The following is a 24,871-nucleotide window of genomic DNA, read 5'->3' as shown; positions in this document are numbered from 1 at the left end:
GAAAAAAAAAGGCGGGGGGGGGGGGCTATCCAAATGCATAATTAATTTTCTCCTTTCCCAATAAACTTTAATTTTCCAAACCCTCCCTTTGTTGGTGCAGAATTAAAGATTTATGCAGTTAAGTAATGCAAAATGAAAAGTGGCCGGGCCCAAGCAAAGGCTTAGAATTAGTCAACCCATAAATAACGGGGAATGAAAGCCACAGAGGAGAGGAGAGGGCATGAAGTTGGCACCCTCTCCTCTCGGCTCGTTTTCCGAGTAGCTCTTTTTAAAAGCATAAACATCAGGAAAAACCGAGGGCTACAGCAAAACCAGATGGCGACTGAAGTCAGTCGCAGTTCAAGGTGAAGGCCTGACTGCAGGTGATGCCCATGAGGGAAAAGCCCTATCTAGGATTTGAAAAATAGGGAGGACCCGCTCACTATCAGCTTTCTTTAAACAGAGAGATCACAATATGTATTTTGGTGGTATTTTGGAACAAGTAAACAATCCCTCCCTCCTTTCCTTCCCTCCTCAGTCCTCCCTTCTCTTCTCTTCTCCCCCTCCCTCTCTTATTCCTTCTTTCCTCCTCCCCCTCATTCTTCCTTCCCTTCTCTCCCTCCCCTCCCACCTCATTCCTTCCTTCCCTTCTCCTCCCTCCTCTCATTCCTTTCTTCTCTTCTCCCCCTTCCTTCTTTCCTTCTTTCCCCCTCCCCTACCTCCATTCCTTCCTTCCTTCCCTTCTCCTCCCTCCCTCCCTTCCTCCACCTCATCCATCCTTCCCTTCCCTTTTCCTCCCTCCCTCCCTTCCTCATTCCTTTCTTCTCTTCTCCCCCTCTTTCCTTCTTTCCCCTCCCTCCTCATTCCCTTCCTTCCCTTCTCCTCCCTCCTCTCCCTTCCCCCACCTCATTCTTTTCTTCCTTCCTTCTCCTCCCTCCCTTCCTCATTCCCTTTCTTCTCTTCTCCCCCTTCCCTTCTTTCCTTCTTTCCCCCTCCCTCCTCATTCCTTCCTTCCCTTCTCCTCCCTCCCTCCCTTCCTTCCCCCCACCCTCATTCCTTCCTTCCCTTCCCTTTTCTTCCCTCCCTTCCTTCCTCATTTCTTCCTTCTCTACTCCCCCTCCCCTCTTTCCTTCTTTCCCCCCTCCCTCCTCATTCCTTCCTTCCCTTCCCATCTCTTCCCTCCCCACCTCATTTCCTCCTTTCCCTTTCCCTCCCCTCCCTCTTCATTCCTTCCTTCCCTTCTCCTCCCTCCCTCCTTCCTTCCCCCACCTCATTCCTTCCTTCCCTTCCCTTTTCTTCCCTCCCTTCCTTCCTCATTTCTTCCTTCTCTTCTCCCCCTTCCCTTCTTTCCTTCTTTCCCCCTCCCTCCTCATTCCTTCCTTCCCTTCCCTTCTCTTCCCTCCCTCCACCTCATTCCTCCCTTCCCTTCCCCTCTCTCTCGTCCTCATTCCTTCCTTCCCTTCTCCTCCCTCCCTCCCTTTCTTCCCCCACCTCATTCCTTCCTTCTCTTCTCTTCTCCCCTTCCTTCTTTCCTTCTTTCCCCCCTCCCTCCTCATTCCTCCCTTCCTTCCCCTCCCTCCCCTCCTCATTCCTTCCTTCCCTTCTCCTCCCCTCCCTTCCTTCCCCCACCTCATTCCTTCCTTCTCTTCTCTTCTCCCCCTTCCTTCTTTCCTTCTTTCCCCTCCCTCCTCATTTCTTCCTTCCCTTCTCCTCCCTCTCTTCCCCATCTCATTCTTCCCTTCCCTTCTCTTCCCTCCCTCCCTTCTTTCCTTCTTCCCCCTCCCTCCTCATTCCTCCTTTCCCTTCCCTTCCCTTCCTTTCCCTTCCCCTCCCTCCCTCCCTCCTCATTCCTTCCTTCCCTTCTCCTCCCCTCCCTCCCTTCCTCTAAGTCAATAATTTGGCAAGGTAAAGAATAAGATAGAAAACCCTATTTTTTAAAGCAAAAATATCAGCTAAAGATTCCAGGGAGAAAAAGTGTGGCAAGAAATCAGTTAAACCTGAGGTGTTGGTTCATCTTAGTGTGACTTTATTTCAGGCTGAAAGAGTCTAAACTTAGAAAAACATCTACAAGTTAGAAAACGTCTACAAGTGTTGCCCGGGTGTGAGGTGTCAAAAGAGTCAGGATGGTGGCTACAACTATAAAATCCACACCTCTTCTTTCATATGTCTTCCATAATCCTACAGTTTTTTAATCTTGGAGATTTCCATCCCTGTTAATCAGATCTGTCCCACAACCTCAGCAAGATCATCAAACTGAGATCATGTCTACTTTCTTAGTGGGAAGGCTTCTGAAAAAAAAAAAAAAAACAAATTGGACATGGAAAGGATCCGGGAGGTGATCTGGTAGGGAAAGCTATCAGGGCTTTTCTCAGTGGGAACTTTGACATCCTTGAAACCATTCAGTCTAGATTTGTTAGCGCCATCTTTGCACTTGTCCAAGATGGTACGAGGACTCCTGCCTTGAAGACCTCCAAGGTTCCTTCCAACCACATGACTCTATGATTTTGACCAGTGATGAAATTCAAAGTTATTTTACTACCGGTTCTGTGGGTGTGGCTTGGTGGGTGTGGTGTAGCTTGGTGGGCGTGGCAGGGGAAGAATACTGCAAAATCTCCATTCCCACCCCACTCCAGGGGAAGGATACTGTAAAATCCCCATTTCCTCCCCATTCCTGGGGGAAGGATATTGCCAAAATCTCCATTCTCACCCCACTCTGGGGCCAGCCTAGAGGTGGTGTTTGGCTGGTTCTCCGAACCATTCAAAATTTCCGCTACCCGGTTCTCCGAACTACTCAAAATTTCCGCTACCAGTTCTCCAGAACCTGTCAGAACCTGCTGGATTTCACCCCCTGATTTTGACTCATTCTGCTAATTCTGATTGTATGGCTCTATGATTCTGACTCATTCTGCTCATTCTGGCCTACATTACCTGAAATTTCCTTCGAGCTACAAAATACTGCATCCTCCTTATGACCTTGACAGCCGCACGATGGGTTTCTGTTAACCTGGGGAAAAAAATAAGAATGCACACACTTTAAAAATGTTTTTAAATTTTAAAAAAAATCCCTCCCATCTTCTCCAACAAGTGTATGGCTACGTGTGGATCTATGTGTCTGTGTATCTATGCCTATATCTACATCTCTAGCTATATCATGTCTACCTCTTTATATTTTTCTCATTTTTGAAATCATTTTTGGACAGTATTTCTCAATTTTTGCCAGCTGCATCCGCTGAGTTCAGAATCAATACATCTATGGTTTCATATTGAAAATCTTTTAAGGTGAGAAGCAGAAGTTATAATTTTATGATGTTTGTGTGTCTATATTTTTCTTGACTGTACACCGCCTTGAGTCCTACGGGAGAAAGGCGGTATAGAAATATAATAAATAAATAAATAAATAAATAAATAAATAAATAAATAAATAAATAATTCTGTGCTCAGAAGTATTTTACTGCGGCAGCAGCTAAAAAATCCCAATGCAATCCCAGGCTGCATTAATAGAGGGATAGAATCAAAATCACGTGAAGTTCTAGTACCTACGCTTTACAAAGCCTTAGTAAGACCACACTTGGAATAGTGCATCTAGTTTTGGTCACCCCATTATAAAAAAGACGTCGAGACTCTGGAAAGAGTGCAGAGAAGAGCAACAAGTGTGATCGGGGCGCTGGAGGCTAAAACATAGTGTTGTGGAGGTTTTGTAGACCTCAACCTTATCTGCTTACAAAATGCGTCAAACAAACAAGCCAGTGGAGTTTAAAACAAACTAATTTAATAAAACAAACAAAAGAAAATCTATAAAAGAATATCAGTAGTCATCTCCCTTTCAGCAATGTCCATTCAGCTCTTTTTGGAGTCGCTCCATGCGATTGGAGCCCGGGTCTTCCTTCCTCAGAAGGAGGCTTCGGTGACTTCAGCCCCTTGTCTCTGACCTGGGGAAGCGTTTTTCCCCGCTGGAGAGCAGTTCCTTATATACCATGTTAGTGTCAGTTACAAAAGCCCCGGGAAATTCAAAATCAGGAGCTGCGCTCTGATTGGCCGATTCAAATATCCAAACCAGAAGCCAATCAATAGGCACGGCAAACCGTGAGAGAAGTTTTCTCTCACACATAGTAGGAACAGAAATTGGGTGTCAACCCTGAAGCGGTTTGCTATGGGTGTATTACTTGGCACCCTGACACTGGGTATGTCTAGTCTAGTGAAAAGAAGGGTGACATGATAGCAGTGTTCCAATATTTGAGAGGGTCCCTACAAAGATGAGTGGGTCAGATTATTTTCCAGAGCACCAAAAAGCAAGATTAGAAACAATGGAAAATAACCAAGGAGAGAAGCAACCTAGAACTAAGGAGAAAATTCCTAATGGTCAGAGCAATCAACCAAAGGAATAGCTTGCTCCAGAAGTTGTGGGTGCTCCTTCATTGGAGGCTTTCTTTTCTTTCTTTTTCTTTCTTTTTTTTTTTTTTTTTGGTTTTAAATGTTTTATTGTTAAGAAATTATAATAATACAATTTTTTATCCATCCGGTTACATGGGTGTAGGAAAAGGAAATAAATAAAAAATACAAATGTTTGTACATGTAGATAATCTTTGCTACACGGTTACATGGTATAAAAATGTATACTTATATCATTCTTAATGTATATATATATAATGGGTCTTTAAAGGTAAATTAATAAATACATAAGTCATATCTTTGGCTTACCTATGTAACCTTTCCTTACCTCGTTATATTTTCTACCATCTACAGTACATCTTCTCTTTCTATTTCATTTAACTATTTCTTGTACTCACTCTGGTCTCTTTCATTTTTTATTTCATTTTCCTCTTCTCTAACCACCTGTACCACTTGTCCCACACGCTATAATAATCAGAATCTTCTCTGTCATTAATTTCTAGCGTTAATTTATTCATCTCGGCACATTCTTTCTTTTTCTTTTTCTTTTATTAGATTTATATACCGCCCTACCTCCCGAAGGACTCAGGGCGGTGAACAGGCACAAAATAAAATACATAAATACAAAAGTTAAAAGATGTAATTAAAACCAGATTAAATAATTTAGCCCAAGACAATTAAAAAAAAATCCCAATAATTTAAAAACAAATTAAAATTTCGATGTAAAAGAATTTTAAAACGGGGGAGAAAATTAGGCCAGGCCGGCTTGCTGGAATAGAAGAATCTTAAGAGCATGGCGGAAAGTGCGTAGATCCAGGATCCTCCGTATCTCTGGGGGAAGCTCGTTCCAGATAGTGGGTGCCCCCCACAGAGAAGGCCCTCCCCCCTGGGGGTTGCCAGTTGACATTGTTTAGCTGACGGCACCCGGAGGAGCCCTTCTCTATGAGAGCGTACCGGCCAGTGGGAGGCTGCTTGTGGTAGTAGGCGGTCCCCGTAAATAATTTTCAAAAAGAGGCTGGACAACCACTTGTCTGAAATGGTATAGGGTCTCCTGCTTCAGCAGGGGGTTGGATTGCAAGACCTCCAAGGTCCCTTCCCAACTCTACGTTCTATGAACTCTTACTCTATGCTTACTACTCCCTCTAAACTAAGCAAACCAAGGGAAGAGTTCTCCAGCCCATGAATTCGATGAACAGGCTCCCCCCATGGATTAGTGTTTGCAACTCAAGGTAGCCCTTCCTTTCGATTAAGCCAAATCTTTTCGTTATCTCTGCATGCCCTGGAAAGGAGGAGAGGTCGCCATGAATGCAAGTTATATGCAGTACTTGCACCCTAATAACGTTTGCGGTGGGGGTGTTTCTGAAAATTCACCATTTTTAATAGAAGTAAGCCAGTATCTGTTAACATGTGGGGAACAGTGGTGGGTTGCCCCTGGTTCAGACCCGGTTCGCAAGAACCGGTAGTAAAACAGGCGGGAGGAGGCTCTGCCCAGCTTCTGCACATGTGCAGAAGAGTGCACGCGGGTGCAATGAGAACCAGTAATAAAGGTAAGTAGAACCCACCCCTGGTTGGGACCAGTGGTGAAATCCAAATTTTTTTACTACCGGTTCTGTGGCCATGGCTTGGTGGGCGTGGTGTGGCTTGGTGGGCATGGCAGGGGAAGGATACTACAAAATCTCCATTCCCCACCCCACTCCAGGGGGAAGGATACTGCAAAATCCCCATTCCCCACTCTGGGGCCAGCCAGAGGTGGTATTTGCCGGTTCTCCGAACTACTCAAAATTTCTGCTACCGGTTCTCCAGAACCTGTCAGAACCTGCTGGATTTCACCCCCCTGGTTGGGACAACATAAGAAGAAAGCGTGTTTCTGGACTTCTGGATTTCATCTCTAAGATTACTGAATTTTGATTACTGAAGTTGGGTTTGTTTGGTTACGATTTAACCCCCCTGTGTGAATCCCAACACTTGTGTTTTGCAAACCATAAACTTATGGCAGTAGTTAGCAGTCATTTCATGCCGTAAAGGTAAAATCTCTCTTGAATCACCTTCGACTCCCCAATTCTTCATGACCACAAAGGTCCCATTTCACCAGGTTTAAATTGGTTTTATCACAGATTAAAAACAAGGGAAACCCTGAAGTGCCTTAAATTAAATTAAAGCATAGAGCAATCTCAGGCTGCTTCAATTGGTATGGTCTATCTCCTCTGCATCATCAGCATAGTTGTTGTACCTTCCAAAAAAATGTTAAGCTTATTTTCTGCCAGATACCACAAGGTTCCCATCCTTGCTTGAGAGTAAAGGAACACTGTCCTATGGATTCACCGTAGAAGAATTTTCAACTACCTGGGACCATATATCTATAAATATTAGCCCGTGTAATTAAAGGGTCAGTTTTTACTTCTTTACAGAAGACTGTAAAGACTTGTTCAAACAAATACATTTATAGCGAAATATCTTCCTATGCAGAGCAGAGAACAAGATTCTCATTGATGCCTTCCCAAAATATGCAGCAGGGAAGTGAATCTTAGACTGATTTAAAAGAGATAAAACTTTCACCTTGAGTCGATGAATCTCAAATTAGCAAAGGCCCTCTCCGCTTACATAAATATTGCGGCTGAACCCTACGGTGCAGACAAGTCAAAGGCAATTTCTATCTCCATAGGATTACCATATTTTTCGGACTATAAGATGCACCTGACTATAAGACGCACCTAAATTTAGAAGAGGAAAAAAACAAAAAAAAGGTTTTTGGCCTCCATGCACCCTATTTTCGAGCCATTCTTTGGGCCCTTTTCCAGCCTTTTTTGGGCCTGTTTTCGAGGCTTTTTTCCGGCCCAATTTTTCTGAAAAAAAAAAAAACAGAAAAAAGCCTCAAAAACAGGCTCTGGCTTCTGTGTTTTGACTGTAATTTATGCTCAAAACTACCTTTTCGTTTTAATACTTTTGTTTCATACTGATCAAGATTCCATGATTTTTCTGCTCTGGTCTGGCCACCTTTAAACCACAGTATATTTTCAGACCTCCGGAGTAGTAAGTATAACATGTACTTTTCCATAAATCCACAGGCTGATGACATGCTTATCTCAATCCCTTCAATTGAAACCATCTACTCAATGTTCAGCAAGCGACTGGGATTTGACTAACTCTCCTCACGAAAGCATGGGCTTGAAGAGAAAGAGAGGGGACTTTGAGGATGTAGGGTTCAAGGTCTCTGGGTGTGAATTAACTCCAGTTTCTTGATCATCTCTAGATATAGAGCACTATAGAGCACTGCACACCAAAACAACTAGACACAAGAACAGTTTTCCCCTCGAACGCCATCACTCTGCTTAAACAAATAATTCCCTCAACACTGTCAAACTATTCACTAAATCTGCATTACTATTAATCTTCTCATCATTCTTATCACCCATCTCCTCCCACTTTTGACTGCATGACTGTAACTTTGTTGCTTATATCCTTATGATTTATATTGATTGTTTCCTAGTATGATTTGATGCCTGTGACTAACATTAAGTGTTGCACCTTATGATTCTTTTTTTTTGTTTAAAAGTACAAACAAGACAAAACGAGTAACAACAAAACATACAAAACATGTAAACAAAGAGTTCGAGTATACATTTTGTCAAAGGTATCGCAACTGTAATACATGTTCTTATTTGTGTTTTGACTCTTCCTTGTTTGGTCTTACTCATCTATCTATTTTTATGATTCACTGTTAACTTATGTTAGTGATTTATGTTCCTGTTTGTGTAACTCCAGTTGCTCCCTATTCTTTTTTCCTTTTTCTATTTTCTAACCAAGTGTACCACTTTTCCCATACTAGATAGTAGTCGTGTTCTTCTTTATCTTGTAGTTCCTTTGTGAGTCTGTCCATTTCTGCACATTCCATGATTTTACTAATTACTCTATCTTCTGTTGGTGTGTCACTACTCTTCCAATTTTGTGCAAAAATTATTCGTGCTGCAGTTGTTATATGAATAATTAAGTATTTTATTTCCTTTTCATATTGTCCATTTATTATACCTAATAGAAAGGTTTCCGGCCTCATTTCTAATCTTTGCTGTGTGATTTCTTCTACTTGTGTTTTGATCATTTGCCAGTACTGTTTTGTTTTTGGGCAGGTCCACCACATGTGATAGTAGGTTCCTTTATAAAGTTTACATTTCCAGCATGTTGGAGAGGTGTTGGGAAACATTCTTGCCAGTCTGGCTGGTGAGAGGTGCCATCTGTAGAACATTTTGTACAGATTCTCCTTATATGGTACTGACATTGTTAATTTATAATTTATTGTCCATAGTTTTTCCCAATTATCTAATTGAATATTGTAGCCGAAATTCTTTGCCCAAGTTATCATGTTTTCTTTGACCACCTCTTCTTCTAATTTGTATCCTCGTAAATAATTATAGACTTTTTTTATCAATTTATCCTGTGATCCTTGTAAAATTTTATCTAATTCGTACTGGCCTTTTTGGAATCCAAATTGAGCCAAATCTTTCTTATATTTTGATTTTATTTGTAGATATGGCCACCAGTCGATATCCATACCCATCTCCTTCAATTCTTCTCTTGTTCTTAATTCCCCTCGGTTATTTAGTAAATCTTTGTAAGTTCTCATTTTGGTGATGTCCATAGCATTGGGATAGATCTGGGCTTCCATAGTTGATAGCCATTCTGGGATCTTATTGTAGTGTATAGTGTAGTGTAGTGTGATATAGTGCTTGTCTGACGATGTGTCTCTGAAAATATCCATGCTGTTTATCGGTGCCCTCCCACAGAAATGCATGCCATCCTCGTTGTAGGTCAAATCCTTCCAAAGTCAATAATCTTTTATTTTTGAGTTCCATCCAGTCCTTGATCCAAATTAGTGCTGATGCTTTATAATATGTCTCCCAGTCCGCTAGTGCCAGTCCTCCTCTTTCTCTTGTATCCTGTAGATGTCTTGCTTTAATTCTTGCTTTCTTCCCTTGCCATATGTAATCTGCTATTAATTTATTAAAATCCTTAAAGAAGTTCTTTCCCAGTTTTATTGGAATCACTTGGAATAAGTATAAAATTCTAGGTAGAACTTTCATTTTAATTGAGGCGACTTTTCCCAAAAGAGATAATTGTAGTTTTTTCCAAATTTCTAAATCTTTTTAAATTTGTCTTGCCAATTTATCATAATTATCTTCTCTAATTGATGAGTTTTTATTGGCGAGCCATATTCCTAGGTATTTTACCTTCTTTGTCGTTTGTATATCTAATTGGTCTTCTAATTCTTTTTCTTGTTGATTAGTAAGATTTTTTGTTAGTATCTTTGTTTTTTGTTTATTGACTTTGAGTCCCGCTACACTCCCGTATTTTTCTATTTTGTCTAATAATTTAGTGCCAGTTGTTATCGGTTGTTCTATGATGAATACCATGCCATCGGCGAAGGCTTGGAGTTTGTATTCTTCCCCTTTGATTTTCAGACCTTTTATTTCTTTATCTCTTCTGATCTCCTTTGTTTCCTAGTATGATTTGATGCCTGTGACTATCATTAAGTGTTGCACCTTATGATTCTTGACGAATGTATCTTGACTTTTTATGTACACTGAGAGGGTATGCACCAAAGGCAAATTCCTTGTGTGTCCAATCACACTTGGCCAATAAAGAATTCTATTCTATTCTATTCTATTCTATTCTATTCTATTCTATTCTATTCTATTCTATTCTATTCTATTCTATTCTATTCTATTCTATTCCATTCCATTCCATTCCATTCCATTCCATTCCAATTCCATTTTCCAATTCCAATTCCAATTCCAATTCCAATTCCAATTCCAATTCCAATTCCAATTCCAATCCATTCCATTCCATTCCATTCCATTCCATTCCATTCCATTCCATTTCTATTTTACTCTACTCTACTCTACTCTACTCTACTCTACTCTACTCTACTCTACTCTACTCTACTCTACTCTACTCTACTCTATTCTATTCCAGTTGGGTAAGGTCATTTTCATGGCACCTGAAGGGCCACTGTCAGCCGGCATTAATCATTCTCCGTATTCTCCAAGATTCTCTACCCTTAAGACTTTTCCTTTTCTAAATACTTTTGTACTCATGCAATCTTTGGGATTATTCCAAGTCTACTGATACCTCCCTCCTGGAGTGTGAACAGTGCCATTGTGGATACCAAACAATGAGTTTATTATTCCTGTATCCAGTGAGGCAAGGAGAAAATAGATGAGTGGAATTTCCAGAAAGATCATGTACTAAATTCACTGTACCCAAGCCACAACCAGAAGGAAGGAATCCAAATGGAAAGTCCCTTGCTTTAGTGTTCGAGAAGGAAGTGATATGACCCCAAACTATATTTATTAAGCCTCCAAATCCCTATGCTTTTCTCCTGCTGAACTATATCTAGTCTACTGAAAAGAAGGAGTAGGGGAGACATGATAGCAGTGTTCCAATATCTGAGGGGCTGCCACAAAGAAGAGGGAGTCAAGCTATTCTCCAAAGCACCTGAGGGCAGGACTAGAAAGAATGGATGGAAACTAATCAAGGTGAGAACCAACCTAGAACTAAGGAGAAATTTCCCAATAGTGAGGACAATCAACCAGTGGAACAGCCTGCCTTCAGAAGTTGTGACTGCTCCATCACCGAAGGCTTTTCAGAAAAGACTGGGCAGCCATTTGTCTGGAATGGTAGAGGGTCTTCTGCTTGAGCAGACAATTGGACTAGACCTCCAAAGTCCCTTCCAACTCTGTTATGCCTCTCTGTCTTCTTTTTAACACCCTCCTTCTCAAGCTTACAACCAGTAACCAAGTCAAAACATTGACAGCTGACCTTGGTTTAGCAACTGGACTTCTGAATCCTGTCCTCTTTCTTCAGAAAGTGGATCTTAACTGCAGGTCAGTCTGTAGGCCAACTCAGCTGTAGGTCATGGCTCCCCCTGTGCATTTCAACCCAGCTTTTAAACAAATTATCTGGCTGGACACCAAGATAAATAAATAAACCTCTAAATTGCCATGCCTTTCAACTCTTGCATTGACTCATCCTTTAGCCCAGGGAAATTTTACTGGGAAGCAGAGCACAATTGCTGAGATCCTTTGAAAATGTTGACTATGGCCCTCAGAATCTTCCCAATGCATCTGCAGAACTGCAATTTTTAACAGAAGGAAAATCATTATGTAGATGTGAAGTGCTAATTGTACTAATTGTATTTTAATCCAGGAGTGGCAGTTCTCCCTCTCCCTGTCTCTCTGCTTCTCTCTCTCCAAAGAGAGACAATCAGAGATTCTATTCCAATGTTTGGAATTTATATATAGAATCTCTGATTGTCTCTCTTTGGAGAGAGAGAAGCAGAGAGACAGGGAGAGGGAGATATATATATATATATTCCAAACATTTTTATATACAAATAAATATATTTATTTGTTTATTTATTTAATTATACATCTATCTATCTATCTATCTATCTATCTATCTATCTATCTATCTATCTATCTATCTATCTATCTATCTATCATCTATCTATCATCTATCTATCTATCTATCTATCTATCTATCTATCTATCATCTATCTATCATCTATCTATCTATCTATCTATCTATCTATCTATCTATCTATCTATCTATCTTTCTATCTATATTCCAATTATTTATTGGTTTGTTATTTTATTGCTTATTGTATTCTGTAAAAGGTAAAGGTAAAGGTTCCCCTCGCACATTTGTGCTAGTCGTTCTCGACTCTAGGGGGCGGTGCTCATCTCTGTTTCAAAGCCGAAGAGCCAGTGCTGTCCGAAGACGTCTCCGTGGTCATGTGGCCGGCATGGCTAAACGCCAAAGGCGCACAGAACGCTGTTACCTTCTCACCAAAGGTGGTCCCTATTTTTCTACTTGCATTTTTTACCTGCTTTCGAACTGATAGGTTGGCAGAAGCTGGGACAAGGAACAGGAGCTCACCCCATTATGCAGCACTAGGGATTCGAACCGCTGAACTGCCGACCTTTCGATTGACAAGCTCAGCGTCTTAGCCACTGAGCCTGTACATATTATATAATGTTTTAACATATTTTACTTGTGCTTATTCATTCTTTTAAATGCTGACCTTTTTACCGTATGTGTCATACATTTTTAAAATAAGCTGTAAGTAAGCATTTGAAATAAGTAAATATTTGAAAGCTTTGCAATTGTCTTTACCCAAACCTTCTTAAGGTGCTATTCACAGGTGAACAAAAGTCAGTTGCAGGTGCAAAACACAGGACCTTATCATACTTTAAAGATGAAAAAGAGCTTGTGGGCTAGGAACGTTCGTGCAAAAGCACACAAATATTATAATGCAAATATTAATTGAAATTAAGAGGGGATCGCACCGCTTTCTGGAGAGAACGAGGCAATTTCAGTTGAGAAAGCGGCACAAGAAATTTCACGCTGCTGTTAGATATAATGAAAATATGGACCCAGATTAAGTTTACCACATCTATGTCAGGTGTGAAAGACCAGATCTCAATGGGAAGGTCCAATTAAACGGATTTATTGATAAATAAATCATCCTTTGCACAGGAATCTTCTCAAATAATGGTTAGCAATAGCAATACTGGTACCACTTAGACTTATATACTGCTTCACAGTGATTTACAGCCCTCTTTAAGCGGTTTACAGAATCAGCATATTGCCCCCAACAATCTGGGTCCTCATTTTACCAACCTTGGAAGGACCTTGGGGTCAGTTAAGAGTCCTACCTGGAGTCAGGTAAGTGTCCATCAAATTCAAAGGAGGTTGGACTTAATCCACTTGTGTCTACGTAGGGATTCTAGGCTGATTCGTCTTTTAACTCTGCTCCCAGGTTCACGGCTGGGCTGCTGGGGGTTCGCAGGGGTTCGGGAGAACCTCTAGCTAAGATTCTGTGAAGTTTGGAGAACCCCCAAATTCCACTCCCTGTCCACTCCTCCCCTCCCCGGAGTCCCCACACAGCCTGTTTTGGATGCAGGTAAGCGCAGGGCATGCGCTGAGGCTTGGGGAGGGTGAAAAACGGGCCTACCGGAACTTCAGGAAGGCCGGAAACCGGCCCATTTCCAGCCTCCAGAGGGCCTCCGGAGTCTGGGGAGGCCATTTTTGCCCTCCCGGAGGCTCCACAAAAGCCTCCAAAGCCTAGGGAGGGCAAAAATGCCCCCTCGTATGGTGCAGGAAGCTGACTAGGCCACACCCACCATGGCCATGGCCACGCCCACCCAGCAACTGGGCAGTGAACCCCTTGCTAAAATTTTTGAAGCCCACCCCTGCCCAGGTTCTGCCACTCTCCTACCCTCTGTTGCAAAGCTCCAGATGACCAATAAGTGGCAGGGACAGGGACAGACGCGGTCTAACCTCTGCTGCCATCTAGTGGTAGGGTTGCCAGGTCTGCTTCCAAAAAATAGCGGACAAGCGGGGGGAGGGGGGGTTAAGTAGTAAAAAAATAAAAGAAAAATTACAATTAAATTATATATTTTCTTACAAACATTTTAACACGTATTAAAATAATCACTTCAAAACTTTACTTAAAATTCAAAACATCAAATATATTATAATAATATGTAAAATATTAAATTATATTTTACTTTGCTGTCGTGTATATTTTTTATTTGACTGCGCAGCTTTGGTCAATTCTTTGTGTTTAAGGAATAATTCTTTAATTTCAGTACAACGTTGAGAAATATTAAAAAATATACAAAGTTTTGAATAAAAAAATGTCCACTATTTTGTGAAAAAAAATGGTGAACATAATGTGAAAAAAGTAGACTGTCTGCTCAAATAGTAGACACCTGGCAACTGTCTGAATTTTGTCTATTTTGAGAGCATTTGGCATTGGTTATCTTTTTCAGCAAAGTAAACGAATGAGTTTGTATTTTGAGCTTACAGACACTGATTTATCACAATTATCTCGCACAGATGGGGATTCAATCAGTTCACTGTTGTGCTAGAATGCTCTTGTAATTTAATTTTTTTTAAAAAAAATTAAGTAAATGTCTATGGAGATTCTCAATCATCCAGGTCATGGTTGCCCCAAAGCTTTTTTTTTTTCCAAGAGGCAACTTTTCAAGAGAAGTGAAATGTCTTCAAATAAAAACCAGAAGGTCCAGTTGCCTCTTGAAAAAAAAGCACCTTTGGAATTAAAATTAAGCATTTAATTTTTTTTTTAAACCAACAGTTTTTGAAGCAGCGAAGTTCCACTAACTGCACACCCAAAGCCTTAGTCTTGGACACAGGGATTGCTCTTCTGTCAATGACCCAGGACATAGATCCTTCAGGAGGTGAGTGTTCAGAATGGCGAGGAACCTATAACCATAACACTGACCTTCCTGTCGGGCTGCCATGCTATTTCTGCCTTGGATATGCCTTCAGAATTGCCAATTTCAGCAGAACTGTAGACAGGAAAGAGTAATGCAAGCCACCATGTGGAATGCCACCTTATCTGGCTGGTTACTTGATTTATCTAATTTCAAGAGGCAGCAGACAAACCCACTGATCAAAATAGCTACAGAGCAGAAGAAATGAGGTCTGGAATTCTAGAGAGACACTTGAAGAATCTCATGAGGATGTTAGTGGCCCTTTGCTCTTTGGGTTAAAGCCTAAAACCTCTGACCTCCTTCTCCTTCTTCCCCTCCTCCTCTTCTTCTTCCTCCTCCTCCTCCCTCCTCCTCCTCCTCCTCCTCCTCCTCCTCTTGGAGTGCCAAGATCCCAACCTTGCATTTAGTACAGCAAAGCACTTCTGATTTAGCAGAAATCCATTCCTCCTCCTCCTCCTCCTCCTCCTCCTCCTCCTCCTCCTCCTCCTCTTATTTTATTTTATTTTATTATTTTATTATTCATATTTCCATGCCACCCACTCTCCGAGGACTCTAGGTGGCTTACACCAAAGACAGTATACTAAATAGCATATTGCCCCCAACAATCTGGGTCCTCATTTTACCCACCTCGGAAGGATGGAAGGCTAAGTCAACCTTGAGCCGGTGAGATTTGATCCGCTGATCTGCTGAACTAGCAGTCAGCTGAAGTAGCTGCAGTACTGCACCCTGACCACTGTGCCACCTCGGCTCCTTCTTCTTCTTCTTCTTCTTCTTCTTCTTCTTCTTCTTCTTCTTCTTCTTCTTCTTCTTCTTCTTCTTCTTCTTCTTCTTCTTCTTCTTCTTCTTCTTCTTCTTCTTCTTCTTCTTCTTCTTCTTCCTCTTCCTCCAATTCATACTGTGAAATGGTCTGCTTCCTTGAGCTTTCAGTTCTGTAAGTTGTCCAAACTTCTCCAATTATCTACCTGCTTGATTGTGTACAGAGGTGGGTTTCAGCAGGTTCTGACCAGTTCTGGAGAACCGGTAGTGGAAATTTTGAGTAGTTCGGAGAACCGGTAAATACCACCTCTGACTGGCCCCGCCCCTACCTATTCTCTGCCTCCCGAGTTCCAGCTGATCGGGAGGAAATGGGGATTTTGCAGTAACCTTCCCTTGGAGTCGGGAGGGAATGGAGATTTTACAGTATCCTTCCCCTGCCATGCCCACCAAGCCATGCCACACCCTACAACCGGTAGTAAAATTTTTTGAATCCCACCACTGGTGTGCATGTACGGAAGGGCACAAGCGAAGCAAGCACTCACATTTTTGGTGCTGTGCGAACCGGTGGTTACATTATGTGACACCCACCCCTGCATCAAAGGGCCCCTACTTCTAATTCCTAGACAACGCTAAGTAAGAATAAAAGATAGATAGCAGTCTTCCAATATTTGAGAGATGTCACAAAAAAGAGGAGGATCAGCCTATTCTCCAAAGCACTTGAGGGCAGGACAAGAAGCAAAGGATGGAAATTAATCGAGGAGAGAAGCAACCTAGAACTAAGGAGAAATTTCCTGACAGTCAGGACAATTAATCACTAGAATGACTTGCAAGTTGTGAATGCTCCAACACTGGAATTTTTTAAGAAGAGATTGGACACTGTGAAGCAGTATATAAGTCTAAATGCTATGCTATGCTACTGCTACCTCCAAATCAAAGAAACACTCTGTATTTGTGTGCACCAGCACCAGCAGGTTCTGACCAATTCCGGAGAACCGGTAACAGAAATTTTGAGTAGTTCGGAGAACCGGTAGTAAAAATTCTGACTGGCCCCGCCCCCATCTATTCTCTGCCTCCCATGTCCCAGCTGATCGGGAGGAAATGGGGATCTTGCAGTACCTTCCCCTGGAGTGGGGAGGGAATGGAGATTTTACAGTATCCTTCCCCTGCCACGCCCACCAAGCCATGGCCACCAGGTCACGCCCACAGAACCGGTAGTAAAAAATTTTGAAACCTACCACTGGTGAGCACACCTTAAGCTTCAAAGATTCTTCTTTGGCTGCTTTTGATTCTATACACCTATAAAACCAATCTGACCATTTGCGTAGTCAAAACTGAAATTAAAATACCGTATTTTCCGGCGTATAAGACGACTTTTTAACACATGAAAATCTTCTCAAAAGTCGGGGGTCGTCTTATATGCCGGGTGTCGTTCTCCTGTAACCATGCAGACCAGCCCGAAAGGCTCTGACGTTCCCGTTACGCGGCACTAGGGATTCGAACCGCTGAACTGCCGACCTTTCGATCGACAAGCTCAGCATCTTAGCCACTGAGCCACCGCATTCCATTTCACACTTTACAGTACCATAAATTGGCATTGACTGAAACCATGCATGCTACATAAAGTATGAATTAAATTAGCCAGTTTGACTTTACTATCCTACTGCATGGATGTCTTTGACCCTTTGGGATAGGAGCAGGGGTGAAATCCAGCAGGTTCTGACAGGTTCTGGAGAACCGGTAGCGGAAATTTTGAGCAGTTCGGAGAACCGGCAAATGCCACCTTTGGCTGGCCCCAGAGGGGGGTGGGAATGGAGATTTTGCAACATCCTTCCCCCAGGAGTGGGGAGGGAATGAGGATTTTGCAGTATCCTTCTCCCAGGAGTGGTGAGGGAATGGGGATTTTGCAGTATCCTTCCCCTGCCGCATCCACCAAGCCACGCTCACAGAACTGGTAGGGAAAAAAATTTAGATTTCACCTCTGGGTAGGAGTAAATATCCAAAGCTACGGAGGGAAGAGGTCATGATTGAATTCTATTCCTAAAAACTGCCGCCCTCTGCATGTTTATCCAGGAAATGCCTGGGCTACCAAGAGATTTATTTTCAAGAAAATGGTGCTATGGCACCTTGCAAAGCCGTGCCCAACGAAAGCGTCACAAAACAGTTGGAATCTATCAAAGGAAGGATCAAAATGAGTGCAGCCAAGCGGTACATGTCTTGCTATCTGTGGCCGCGTGCTCGGGCTTAAGGACTCTGATGGGCTGGGGTCTCTGCTTTCCCGTTGCCTGCTGAGTGTGTGCCTGACAGATTCCCCCCCCCCCTGTACATCTGGGTAGGGGGAATAACAATGTAAGATAAAGGAAGGGAAGTGAGACAGCAGAGCAGACTGTGGTAAATTGCCCACCGCTTGTTTGAAGTCTCTGAGATTGGGTTCTGTCTCAACTCCCTGCGGAGCAAAAAGAGAGTCTTTATGAATAAGGACTTGGGGGTCTTGAAAGCTAAATTAGTAAAAATGTGGAATGAATTGGAGGTGGTGTTTTTTATTTTAATTTTTTTTTTAAATCTGGAAGAATAACGATTTAAGGTTAGCTCGTTTGTCTGAATGTGCTGCGCGTTTCAGCTTTCTAGACGAAACAGGTCAGATTGTAGGTGAGTTTACAAAAAGAGGCAATTTCTGGAATACACTCAAAAACTCTGTTTTTAAATTTTGTATTTATGTGTTTTATTCTGTGGCTGTTCACCGCCCTGAGTCCTTCGGGAGTAGGGCGGTATATAAATCCAATAAATGAAATGAAATGAATGAATAAATGAAAATCCATCAAAGCAATCTTTTCAAACGCTGACAACTGAGCATCCTTTTTCTCCCACACTTGAAATTAAAACTGCTGGCACTTTGAGCGTCATCTTAAAAACATTACTTTTGGAACATGTACTAGAGAATTGTTGTTGCTGTTAGTTGCATAAGACGTGTCTGACCCATTGCGACCCCATGGATAACGTTCCTCCAGGCCTTCCTGTCCTTTACCATCCCCTGGAGTCCATTTAAACTCACGCCTACTGCTTCAGTGACTCCATCCAGCCACCTCATTCTCTGCCGTCCCCTTCTTCTTTTGCCCTCAATCTTTCCCAGCTTTAGGCTCTTCTCCAGTGAGTCCTTCCTTCTCATGAGGTGGCCAAAGTATTTGAGTTTCCTCTTCAGGATCTGGCCTTCTAAAGAGCAGTCAGGGTTGATCTCCTCTAGGACTGACCGGTTTGATCGCCTTGCAGTCCAAGGGACTCGCAGGAGTCTTCTCCAGCACCAGAGTTCAAAGGCCTCCATTCTTTGGCGCTCAGCCTTCCTTATGGTCCAACTTTCACAGCCATACATTGCAACTGGAAAAACCATAGCCTTGACTATACGTACTTTTGTTGGTAATAGGGAATACACCACTCCTAATACACACAACTATCGGCAAGTAAATATGAGGTCGAGAACTGTTTTTGTTCCTCTGACTTGCAGTCATGGCTTTACTAACAATGCATGCAAAATGTTCCTGTTACAGCAACAAATATGTTGTCCGTTCTATTTTTAAAAGGCTCACTTCAAATCTTTTCTCCAGACTTAAAATTCCTGAGGACAATTCTAAGAAGCAATGACAAGCTTGGGTGATAGTCTGATTGGTCAGTTCTTGTCATGCCCAAATGGATGAACACTCAGTGGATCCAAAAAAAAAAAAAAGCAGAACCTCCTGCACTTGTAGGAAAAGGCTAGGAAGAGAATCTTGACAGACATTTAGCTAGGAAGAAAAAGAATTCTAAGAAGAACAGTGGAATACGTTCAATCCCCTCTTCTTCGTTGTGGCAGCCCCTCGGATATTGGAAGACTGCTATCATGTGGTCCCTATTCCTAGATCTATCTAGTCCTGGATGGAATTGGCCTTCTCCATTCTTCATTTTCTCTGTCCTAGATCCCCCATTGGCTTTGCTTGACAGAAGGTCACAAAAGGAGATCATATGATCCCGGGACACTGCAACCGTCATAAATATGAACCAGTTGCCAAGCATCTGAATTTTGAATGAAAATGAAAATGAAATGATCACCTAACCATGCTACAATAGTCGTAAGTGTGAAAACTGGTCGTAAGTCACTTTTTTCAGTGCCTTTGTAACTTTGAGCGGTCACTAAACGAATGGTTGTAAATCGAGGACTACTGTACATTATTACAGTTGTGAATTAAAGGTAAAGGTTCCCCTCGCACATATGTGCTAGTCGTTCCCGACTCTAAGGGGCGGTGCTCATCTCAGTTTCAAAGCTGAAGAGCCAGCGCTGTCCGAAGATGTCTCCGTGGTCATGTGGCCGGCATGACTAAACGCCAAAGGCACATGGAACGCTGTTATCTTCCCACCAAAGGTGGCCCCTATTTTTCTACTTGCATTTTTTATGTGCTTTCGAACGGCTAGGTTGGCAGAAGCTGGGACAAGTAATGGGAGCTCACCCCGTTACGTGGCACTAGGGATTCGAACTGCTGAATTGCCAACCTTTTGATCAACAAGCTCAACAAGTGTCTTAGCCACTGAACCACCACATCCCTTGTAGTTGTGAATTAGCATTGTGTAATACTGAGGAAATAAGCTGGAATATGTGGATGGTTAATTCTTCTTGAATCGTATAAAGAATTTACAATCTAAGAGAGAAAAAGAAATCCTTTTCACTTTTCAGGCACACTTTTTTTTGTCATCAGATCTCCCAGGATCCCCAAAATTATTTTTCTATAGGCACAAAGAAGTACAGGCAGTCCTTGACTTAGAGCAGTTCATTTAGTGACCATTTAAAGTTACAAAGGCACTTATGACCGTTGCAGCATCCCCAAGGTCACGCAATTTAAATTCGGATGCTTGACAACTAGTTCATACTTACGACAGTTGCATTGTCCTGAGGTCATGTGATCATCTTTTGCGACCTCCTGACAAGCAAAGTTAAGATTTACTTAACAGCCGTGTTACTAATTGAACAACTGCAGAGATTCACTTAACAAACGTGGCCAGAAAAGATGTAAAATGCGGCAAAACGCACTTAACAAAGGTCTCGCTTAGCAACATACATTCTGGGCTCAGTTGTGGTCATAAGTCAAGGACTACTCATATCAGTCCAATCATATCTTCCATTGACCTGCTTCCTATCCATAAGTGATCAATTGTAAAACTGATGCTGAAAATTGTGATGTATTTGGCTCTAATGGTTAACTTTTTAGACATCTACAATGTTCTTTTTTAGCTAAGACTTAATTGGGTTTAACATTGAATAAGCTCTTAGTAAGAAATAATTATCGCAAGTTGGAATGTGTTGTCTTGGCTTATTCCATGGGATTTTTAAAGGATATTTATTTGTGGGTTTTTTGTGTGTGACTAAAAGAGCAGCACAGGGAAATAACTGTATTCTTCACTGAATAAGCAGTAAGTTTTTGCAAAGCTATATAAGCAGATCAAAAGGCAGCTGCTGCCAACAGATTAAGACTGAAATGAAATATTATTATTAAATAAAGCATATGCCAGTTAAAAATCCGAATAGGCAAAGACTGAAGGGCTGAAGAGATTAGTCTTTAGGTCAATCTTGAGCTTAGCCCTGGAGGATGTTTTCAAAAAAATAAAATAGCTAAACCTAAAAAGAAAAAATAGAATTTAAAAAAAAGTTGCAATGAAATCATGGTTAGCTCTCAATATGAGCAGAACTCATAAAATTCGACAGTAAGGCCAAAGGTTTCTCAGCTGCTTTAAGATGGGTAGATTTCAACTTCCACAATTCTGAGAGTTGAAGTCCACCCATCTTAAAGCTAGCCAGGCTGAGAAACATTACTACCGTATTTTTCGGCGTATAAGACCCACCTTTCCCCCCCAAAAAAAGAGGGTGAAAATCTGGATGCGTCTTATACTCTGAATGTAGCCCCACCCAACTTCTCAAACGGAGGTTTCAGAGGCTGAAAAAAGCATCAGAAACGAAGCTTCAGAAAAGAAGTCCCCAAACAGAGCGTCAGAGGCTTTTTTTCTGAAGCTCTATTTCGGAGGCTTTCAGAGGCAGGAAAAAAACTTTTTTCTGAAACAGAGTTTCAGAAGTTTCAGAGGCTGAAAAAAAAGCAAAGAAAAAAAAAAAAAAGCAAGGCACAGAGCTCACAACCAAGGAACCTGTTGCTAAAATTCACCTTCTGGGAACAGCTGATTGGGGGTATTCCAGGAGGCAGATCCACCTGCCAATCAGCTTTTTTCTTATTTTCCTCCCCAAAAACTAAGGTGCATCTTATACTCCAAAAAATACGATATAAGGCAATATCCACATTAAAATTAATTTAGTTTAAATTTTTCAGATCTGTGAGGATCAAACGAGACTCTATTGGTCAAAATACTGAAGAAATCAGCATTGGGCACACCCTGATTGATAACTTATCCTACTCTCGAAGAAATAACTAACTTCCGATTTGCTTCACAGCAAAATTTTCAACCCACAGGATTCTTCATCACACGCCAAGTTTCGAAAAACCCACCGCTGAGATTTAGCAGAAGGTCTTCAGACAGTTTTACAAAATGATGGAACTAAAACATCATTTCACCTTGTGAGGATATTCTTGTACTCTCTCAGCCGTGCTCAGGCTAGTCGCAGTTAGGTTTTCCTCTAGAAAAAGTTGAGAAATGTTGTGCAAAAAAAATCAGGAGGGCTATAATACCATCTGGCTGGCTAACAATTTTTTAAAAAAAATTGATTTATATGCCACCCTTCTCCGGAGACTCAGGGCGGCTTACAGTGCGTTAAGCAATAGCCTTCATACTTTTGTATATTTTATACAAAGTCAGCTTATTGCTTCCACAAACTGGGTCCTCAATTTACCTACCTTAGAAAGGATGGAAGGCTGAGTCGACCTTGAGCCTGGCAAGATTCGAACTTACTTTAATTGCAGACAGCTGGTGTTAAATTACAGTGCCTTGTCCGCAGAGCTATCCAGGCTCCTATTTTAAAAAGGCATAGACTTTCATGAGCTTTTTAATAAAGTTACCATAGTTGTTAATAGTTGTACCATAGGAGATCAACCCTGACTGCTCTTTAGAAGGCCAGATCCTGAAGATGAAACTCAAATACTTTGGCCACCTAATGAGAAGGAAGGACTCACTGGAGAAGAGCCTAATGCTGGGAACGATGGAGGGCAAAAGAAGACGGGGACGACAGAGAATGAGGTGCCTGGATGGAGTCACTGAAGCAGTCAGCCTGAGCTTAAATGGTCTCCAGAGGATGATAAAGGACAGGAAGGTCTGGAACAGGGGTGGGTTCCACTTACTTTTACTACCGGTTTGCAGCGGGGCCGCACGCGTGTGAGTGCTCTTCTGCGCATGCACAGAAGCGTTTTGATGAAGTCAGGGTCGGTGGGCATAGCCTCCTTCCGGTTTTACTACCGGTTCTATATTACTATAGAACCTTTATTATTTTTATAAACATCTCAAGGCAGAGAACACAACTAATATCCTTCCTCCTCTTATTTTCCTCACAACAACAACTCTGTGTGGTAAATTAGGCTGAGAGAGACTGGCCCAAAGTCACCCAGCTGGTTTTCATGACTGAAGTGGGATTTGAACTCACAATCTGCTTTCTAGACTGGTGCTTTAACCACTAGATTAACTGGCTCTAAATACTACTTTACTTACTACTTTATTGTTTCTTGAAAAAGAAAGAGAGACGAAATAAAACTTGGGGGGGGGGGGGAAGCACAGAAAGCTGACCGCTAAAACAAATTTCTCACTACGGTTTTGCCTGGTGTCAAATGATCATTATTATTTGAAAACAACATCTATAATCGCATCCCGCATATTTCTCAAGTCGGTGTTTTGCAATATTTCTCCCACCCAGGATAAACACATAAAACTTTGAAAGAGCTGATGTAACATTCCCATGGGAAAGTCTGAACTCTGCAAAGGAAAAAAAAAAAAGGCTACACTAACTGTGTGAAATCACAAACTAAATAACTGTTAACCAACCCCACGCATCAGTATTGTGATTTCCCTAAAAAGTGGAAGAAAGAGTTTAAACAGAGTATCTTTTGATGAAGTTGCTATCAACCTCGGAGAGTTATTCTTGTAGATGTGAAGTGTTTAAACAAACAGCATAGAACGTGTAATTGACTGTTCAGTCAGATTAATGTCTGGCAAATATTGTTGTCTTTCTGTTCATACAGTGTTAGTAACTTCTCAGGCAGTCTTCCGGAGCTGTTCCACGATCCTTACTAGCAAGAGTAGAATTTGCTTGCCTGATCTTTGGGCACAGAATTAAATCTGATACTCTAATAATTGGATGGATTCTTCCCTTATTACAACAGAATGTATGACTTTCAGAATCAGAATAGAGCTGGAAGGGATCTTGGAGGCCTTCTAGTCCAGCCCTCTGCTCAAGTAGGAGACCCTATACCATTTCAGACAAGTGACAGTCTCTTCTTCAAAATGTCCAGTGATGAAGGACCCACAACTTCTGGAAGGAAGCTGTTCCAATGGTTAATTGTCCTCACTGTGAGGGAGTTTCTCCTCAGTTTTAGGTTGCTTCCCTCCTTGATTAGTTTCCATCCATTGTTTCTTGTCCTGCCTTCTGGTGCTTTGAAAAATAAGTTGACCCCCCCTCCTCTTTGTAGCAGCCCCCCCAAATATTGGACTACTGCTATCATGTCCCCCCCTAGTCCTTCTTTTCTCTAGACTAGCGAAACCAAAATCCTGCAACCGTTTTGTTTTAGTCTCCAGGCCTTTAATCATCTTAGTTGCTCTTCTTTGCACTTTTTCCAACGTCTCAACCAGGGGTGGGTTCTAAATTTTTTTACTACCGGTTCTGTGGGCGTGGCTTATTTTATAGGCGTGGTTTGATGGTCATGTGACAATTCTTTAGGATTTATCAGAGGCACTGGTCTACCAGGCTTTTAACTGCTTGTAGAGCTGTACCGGTCTACCCATTTGTTCTTGGAGCATCCTGGTCTACCACCACACTGCCTTTTAACACTGATCAGCTGTAGGGCGGCCCTTTGAAGCCCTGCGGCAAGAGTTTAAACAGGTTTTTTCCTTCCAGCCAATCAGCTGGGACTCAGGAGGTAGTGAAAAATTGGAGGCAGGGCCAAATAAAAGGTAAGAATAATGGGGGGTGGGGTGGGGTGGGGTGGGAGGGCCCAGCTCCCGAACAAAGAGAACCGGTTCGGTGACGTTATATGGTCACCGCTACCGGTTCGGCCAAACCGGAAGGAACCCACCACTGATCTCAACATCTTTTTTATGATGTGATGACCAAAACTGGACGCAGTATTCCAGGTGTGGTCTTACTAAGGCTTTATAAAGCCGTACTAAGGCTTCACGTGATTTTGATTCTATGCCTCTGTTTATACAACCAAGGATTGTATTAGCAGCTACTACACACCGCTGGCTCATGTTTAAGTGATCGTCGTCCACTAGGACTCCAAGATCCA

The 24,871-nt window shown here is 41.9% G+C and overlaps 1 protein-coding gene across 1 annotated transcript in view; it reads right to left on the bottom strand.

The window, feature by feature from the left end:
* LOC139319581 (potassium voltage-gated channel subfamily KQT member 1-like) overlaps positions 1 to 24,871 on the bottom strand; it is a 173,552-nt gene that overhangs the window by 50,895 nt on the left and 97,786 nt on the right. Inside the window, exon 13 of the mRNA XM_070947484.1 lies at positions 2,908 to 2,983. Within this exon, the coding sequence (XP_070803585.1) occupies positions 2,908 to 2,983 (76 nt within the window). The remainder of the gene's footprint in view (positions 1 to 2,907; positions 2,984 to 24,871) is intronic.

This window comes from Pituophis catenifer, unplaced genomic scaffold (genome assembly GCF_029215685.1).
Source record: "Pituophis catenifer annectens isolate HBS135680 unplaced genomic scaffold, rPitCat1.0.hap2 SCAF_7, whole genome shotgun sequence".
Taxonomy (NCBI): Eukaryota; Metazoa; Chordata; class Lepidosauria; order Squamata; family Colubridae; genus Pituophis; species Pituophis catenifer.
Note: the sequence above shows the minus strand (reverse complement) of the source record. Positions and strands in the feature narration are given on the sequence as shown.